Source organism: Gymnoscopelus microlampas, assembly GCF_963454915.1.
Source record: "Gymnoscopelus microlampas genome assembly, chromosome: 20".
NCBI lineage: Eukaryota > Metazoa > Chordata > Actinopteri > Myctophiformes > Myctophidae > Gymnoscopelus > Gymnoscopelus microlampas.
Genome location: NC_139957.1, coordinates 42835273 through 42841705, shown reverse-complemented (window position 1 = coordinate 42841705; position 6433 = coordinate 42835273). Strand labels below are relative to the sequence as shown.

Genomic DNA, 6433 nt, shown 5'->3' with positions numbered 1-6433 from the left:
TCCTTCTCAGACTTTCTTCCTTGTCTTTTCCTTGTTCTTTACAGTTTGTTTGCATTAATGTGTTAACTCTTTAACTGCCAGAGTTAAAACATCGTCCATAGCTGCCCTTGCCAGCGGTTTTTACTAACCTTCAAAAATCATAGAATATTATTCTTCACAACGATCCACCCGGCGATCGCCTCAAAAGACGTAGCGAGGACTCGGAGAATCATAACCGCCACGATAATCCGTTCCATAGTTATGGCCAGTTGAATGTGGCTTGTTTTCGCCAAAAAAAGAACAAAGCAGAGAATGTTTTACTTCTATAAATCCTATAATCCTTATCACCAGTTGATCATTTATCAACTGAGCAAATGGGGTGGACAGACAATAAAGCTAAAGTGAACAGAATCATATCAAGGAGATCAGGATCAGTTCAATTAGTTCAATCAAATTCAAGCTGATCACCAACAGCTGGAACATCACAGCGTTCCCTTCGATCAGCAGTCAGAGCTTCTTCTCGTAGCGATGGCACAGACGGTATTGAAACCTTGTCGTGTCCTCATCATGCGGTCACGCCCACACCATGACCTCATCATGTGGTCACGCCCACCATGACCTCATCATGTGGTCACGCCCACCATGACCTCACTGATGTCCCACAGTTTGCGCGCCACCTGCTGGTCGGTGGCCTTGGGCAGGAGGACCTGTGGCCGACAGTCGGCGAAGCACTGCCCGTGGACCCCCTCCACGTCCGCGCTGCAGGCCAGGTGCACGGAGGTGCGCGCCCCTTCCTCCGGGCTCTTGAACACGGCGTGGGACAGCAGGCTGAACAGGGGCTTGGCCAGGAGGGGCACGTGGACGTGTCGGCCCAGGTTGGTCCGCACGATGCCTGGGGTGAGGCCGTTCACCGTCACGCCGCTGTCCTCCAGGCGCTGGGCCTGGTTAGGAATGAGAGGACCATGTGAACAGTTCTATGTCAAATACTGTGGCCAAAATAAGACAATATTAGATAATTATTAGATAATGAAAATAAGACGTGGAACTGTGTCATTTTTAGATTTGAGCTAAAAAGCATTATTTTACACTTTAGGCTATTCAAAAATAGCAGATCTACAAGCTCATAGCGTGCCGCGCTATGAGCTTGTAGATCTGCTATTTTTGAAAAATCGTGAAAATGTGTGTAAATCTTTGAATATATATATTTTTAAAGCGAATAATTTTTAACTCAAATCTTTGCTCTGGGGGGTCCCTGGAACAAAATATTTTGATGGGGGTCCGCGGCCAAATACATATAATTTTGGGGGTCCTTGACATGAAAAAGTTTGAGCACCACTGATATAGAAACATACGTTTTTCAGAATACTTTTCAGATTTAGGAGACATGTAGAATCGGCTTCAGGTCTCAATGGGTTAACACAATACCCGCCATGGACGCATAAAGTCGTTCTATTAAAAAAATGAGGCACGCTGTTTTAGGCACCGTAACACAGCTCTGAGATGATCCATCGTCACTCAGAGAAGAAGCATGTGGATCAAGCCCCCAGAGCCGCTGAGAAATCTTGAAGCTGCCACCCCAGTGGCCAAAGCTGGAACTGCAGGCGGGGAGAAATACATGCGCGAGCAAAACATACTGATATATATTTATATATATAGATATAAATATGTAAACATATTATACATAAATACATATGCATTTACATATACATAGGCGTCTCCAGTGAATTTCATAAATATCTCGCGTTCAATCCTTGACACACGGGCTGCCGTAGAACGCAAAAATGACACTAGTGCGCATGCTCATAACTCTACGTGTGGTCAAAATCGAACCAATAATTCTACTTCCGGCAGTCTTCCGGGTGCTTCAAAACGCCACTGAGCACATTCATTGAAATGATAGCTGGGGGCGGGGCAATCCGCCCTCTAGTTATATTATACCTCTATGATGTGGATGTGACATCATTCCAAACAACGTCACATCCATCCGCCCTGGCAATGGGATTTTTAGAAAAACACCTCTAACTCAGTTGCTGTTTTTTTTTTTTTTTTGTACACAATCGCTTCCACAGCGTTTCAAAGATCATCGGATGAAGGTAATTACGCTGGCAAACAATGTTTAATACCTTGGCGGGTGATGTGTTAAAACTCTACTTTGGTTAACCACTTGCCCCTCAGCATCCGTATATACAATAGCCAAAACTAGCAGATCTACAAGCTCACAATGCACCCCAGCCTCCATATTCTAGGAGGATACATTAGCCAAAAAGCAGCAGACCTAGAAGCTCACAACCCGTCTCAACGTATGTTTTTGGGCAAAGACATTTGGCGTGGGTGGAAGAAATGCGGTCCAGAGCCAGTACAGAGCCAACTCGGGTCCAGTGTGTGATGGATTTAACATTCAATTAAAATCTCTGTGATATGATAATAGTGAGTGATAAACGGTAATAAGGATAAGTGTGAGTGATAAACGGTAATAAGGATAATAGTCGTACCAGCTCAGAGACGAATAGCAGGTTAGCCAGCTTGCTGCGTCCGTACGCGAAGGCCTTGTCGTAGGTCTGCTCACTGCTCAGGTCCTCAAAGTTGATGTCCCCGTTCTTGTAGAGCTGTGAGACAAAGACCCAGTATTACAACTTAAAAAGCAAAGCAAAACTAACACTAACAATAATAAAAACTAAAACTAAGCCTATTCACAAAATAAAAACTAAACCAGCAAACCCACCTTAAAAACTATCTGGTTTAAAAAGTAAAACTAATGAAAAACTATAATCTACAATAACCTTAGAGGAGACCACCAGAGTGTTTACTAACCTTAGAGGAGACCACCAGAGTCTTTACTAACCTTAGAGGAGACCACCAGAGTCTTTACTAACCTTAGAGGAGACCACCACAATGCGGCTGGGTGCAGAGCGTTTCAGCAGGTCCAGTAACAGGTGTGTCAGTAGGAAGTGTCCCAGGTGGTTGACCCCAAACTGCATCTCAAAGCCGTCCTCCGTCTGGCTGTAAGGACACTGGTAGATGCCCGCGTTGTTGATCAGCACGTCGATGCGAGCTTCCTCCTGGACAAACGAACGATACACAAAAAGTTTCATGAATGAATGTCCTGTTTCATGCTTTGTCGTAGGACAGTGTGGCAAAAATAGCTGATCAGTAATCCTATATTAAACTTGGCTAATGGAAGGACCGGCGGACCACGTCATCACGCTCATGTCACTATTTTGTTTTGTAAGTTAGTTTATTTCGATCATCTTCAACAGTATCCATAACATTACATACAGTAACATAATTAAACCGTAACATAGTTAAGGTAATCGAATCGGCTAAACGCTTATATATGCCTATCCTTCGTACATGTCATTGTGTTTGACAAAAAGCATGGCACACACTTAGCCATAATAACTCAGCCATAACCATATAAGGAGTTCCTAATGCAGCTATGCCCAAATATGGAGCGTGTTGTCTAACCTCAATGTGTCGTCATGGCATCAGGCGCAAACAAATCAGTCAGCTCCATATATGGGTTGCAAAAAGGGGGCATGCCGGGGGGGGGGGGGGGGGGGTCAAATAGCTTGTGACTAAATAATAACTATTGTACATTGGATCTATTGACACACTCACTGTCAGTGACAATATTGTACAAACAGTAATAATGACATTACAAGGCCTACTGTGCAATACGGTCCAAAGCAGCAGCTTTGAATATATAAATGTTTTTTCTATCATTCTACTGTTGGTCTAGAAAGCCCCGAAGAGCCTGGCCACCGGCCTGACAAAAGTGGGTTCTTCCATTTGGATTTCAACACACTTCTTTTTTTAATACTGTACTGCATTTTATTATTCTACTGTGGATAATCCGACTTTTATTTGTGTGGGAATTCAAATATATTTTTATTTGCGTCTTAAAAGGACTTGACAGACTCACATCTGTGCAACATGTGTTAGCCAGTAATGTTTGATTCTCCCTTTTATTGACCAACTGCATGTAAATGGTGCAAAGCTTCAAATGTAAACTCCAGTTAAGTGTGTGCCATGTGTGTGTTTGTATTTCTATACTTGTGAGGACCAAATGTACCCATACAAGTATAGTAGAATTTGAGAAAACAACATTTTTCCTCTCAAGAGAAAGAGTTGTTTTATGGTTGAAAAAAATGTTTTAGATTTAGGCTTGATTCATACTTATGTTTTGCCGTGCGCTGCTGTGGCATACCCCCCAAAAAAAAGCAGATCTACAAGCTCACAATGTGTTCCGAGCTTAGATAGGCTATATTTCAGGTGCACCGCTGGCACGCAATGAACTCAGGCTTTAGGGTTATAGGGTTGAAAATTATAAAAATGGAAATTATAAAATTACTGTCCTAAAATGTTGATGTCATCACAAGTATATAGTAATACAAACGTGTGTGGCACAATAATAAAACATCAAGATGGGCAATAAAAAAGTGAAGGGACATGAAAACAATAAAAGGCTATTTATTATATTGCATTCTCTTATCACATCATCTAGTCATAATATAACGCTATTCACTAAACTGGATATGGTTGCCAAGGGCGACGATGGCTGCAGGCTGTCCTGGCACTGTGATTGGCTGATCCAGGTTGCCAACTTGGCAACCCGACCAGATAACCAGCCAATCACAGCGCGACCGTCCACTCTGGGCTATGGGATCTATAGGTCTCATGACTCTTGAGTCTGTACCAAAACAAAACAAAACAAAGTGTTGTTCCAGGACCGTTAGGGTCCATTGAGGGCTTGTAACTCTGAGAGTGTACAAATGGAACCAAACGGACTCTTTACGGGTCCGTTTGGTTCCATTTGTACACTCTTAGTCATTAAAAACGTTTGAAATCAAGAAGTTAGACGAGTAACCATTATAACGCAACGTTACCCTGAATCATGACTGTCATATCACGAGCGTCGTAGATGAACTTCAACCTGGTGTTTGCACTTTCTCCATTTACGACCCGTACATCTACATAAACGTTAAGATTTCAAATATAAAGAGCTTAACCCATGGTCACGGATGTTACAATTATGTACGGGCCCTCAGAAGTACCTGTATCGTCCGTATTGTTCAATAAAAAGCATTTTAATCCGATCTGTGGCCATTTTCTCCGTATTTCCTCCGTATGCTTTCAATTGGGTGACCCTATCGGTTGGGAGGTGTATTGCACTCCGATTACGTTATAACTCTATTAGGAAAATGGCCACCGGTCGGATTAAAATTCTTTTCATTGAACAATTAAGGAAATACGGGTACTTCAGAGGGCCCGTAAATAATTGCAACATCCGTGGCCATGGGGTAAGCACTTTATATTTGAAATCTGAACGTTTATGTAGATGTAAGGACCAAAAAGAAGAAAGTGCAAACACCAGGTTGAAGTTCATACATGACTGTCATGTAGTCAGGGCTATATAGACAACCATAATACCTCCAGGATGCTGCTGCAGAACGCGCGCACGGAGCGCAGCGAGGCCAGGTCCAGATGTTTGAGCACCAGATGTGCGCTGATGGCGGCGGGGGTCTCTGTGATGACCTCCTGACCCCTCTGCAGGTCCCTGCACGCCATGATCACACGGCCCCCGCGCCGGGCCAGCTCCACCGCGGTGGCCCGGCCGATGCCGCTGTTCGCCCCGGTCACGATCACCGTCTTACCGAGCATGCTGGTGTCAGCAGCATCAGCCCCCGGAGCCCCGGTGGTCTCACCGCCACCGCCGCTCATAGTGTCTCTGATGCGGGGACTTGTGTTGTTTTTCCCCCGGTCCCCGAGACACGGTTCACTCAACAACTGACCGTCGCTCTCTGTCGGCGTTGCCAGGTTTTGTGAGAGAAACAGGTATTGATTGAATTCTTTATTAGAAGTTTGCTGGAAAAAGCACATGAAAGTACAGTAACAGTTCGAAACAAGGGTCAGGTAATAGGAATTAAAAAGCCCAAGAGAGAGATTGGCTTGTTTTCGTTGGGGTCCTGTGTATTCAATTCATAAAAACATTTAAAGACAAATAATAATATACAATACTATGCAAAACATCATATAAACAAGTAGTAATACAAAAAAAATATATGTACAGTACACAGTTTGGGTAGGGGGGTTCTGGTGATAGGCTTGAAATACATCGGTTGTTTGAAAATAGCAGATCTACAAGCTCACAACGTTGTGAGCTTTTTGTTTTCTTTTTTAAGAATTGAAACAAAATGTGGATTTTTTTGGAATATTTTTGAAACATTCTAACAACACAAATCTGGTACAGGGGGCTCCATAGGCCTAATAATTATTTGGACACAAAAAATGAAACAAGCTAAAATAAACAACTGCACTTTAGAAACAAAGCCCAAAAACCACAACCCGCAACAAACCAATATTTACAAACTTTACAAAAAAGAAGCCCAAAGTCGCTCATAATAAGCCGACATGGCAGCACTGCTATCTACTGCAGCCACCTTGGACATCCTGG

The 6433-nt window shown here is 43.2% G+C and overlaps 1 protein-coding gene across 2 annotated transcripts; it reads right to left on the bottom strand.

Moving 5' to 3' along the window:
* Window positions 1-293: 293 nt before the first annotated feature.
* Window positions 294-5775, bottom strand: rdh14a (retinol dehydrogenase 14a). 2 transcript variants are annotated; one of them, XM_084044355.1, is made up of 5 exons: window positions 5410-5775; window positions 2853-3038; window positions 2472-2585; window positions 571-920; window positions 294-540 (listed from the first exon to the last, which is right to left on the bottom strand). In XM_084044355.1, exons 1-4 carry the CDS (start codon window positions 5698-5700, stop codon window positions 603-605), a joined length of 909 nt encoding a protein of 302 aa, XP_083900481.1. In that variant the 5' UTR covers window positions 5701-5775; the 3' UTR covers window positions 294-540; window positions 571-602. The 2 variants fall into 2 exon arrangements, with proteins under 2 accessions (XP_083900481.1, XP_083900480.1); XM_084044354.1 differs by having other exon boundaries at window positions 294-920.
* Window positions 5776-6433: the final 658 nt, after the last annotated feature.

Excerpts from the sequence above, each read along its gene's own strand:
- rdh14a (XM_084044354.1), bottom strand. The coding sequence starts at position 5,700 with ATGAGCGGCGGTGGCGGTGAGACCACCGGGGCTCCGGGGGCTGATGCT. Across the intron at positions 3,039-5,409 it reads TCTGCAGCAGCATCCTGGAG|GAGGAAGCTCGCATCGACGT; the intron begins GTATTATGGTTG and ends TCGTTTGTCCAG. Across the intron at positions 2,586-2,852 it reads TTGTGGTGGTCTCCTCTAAG|CTCTACAAGAACGGGGACAT; the intron begins GTTAGTAAAGAC and ends TTTGTCTCACAG.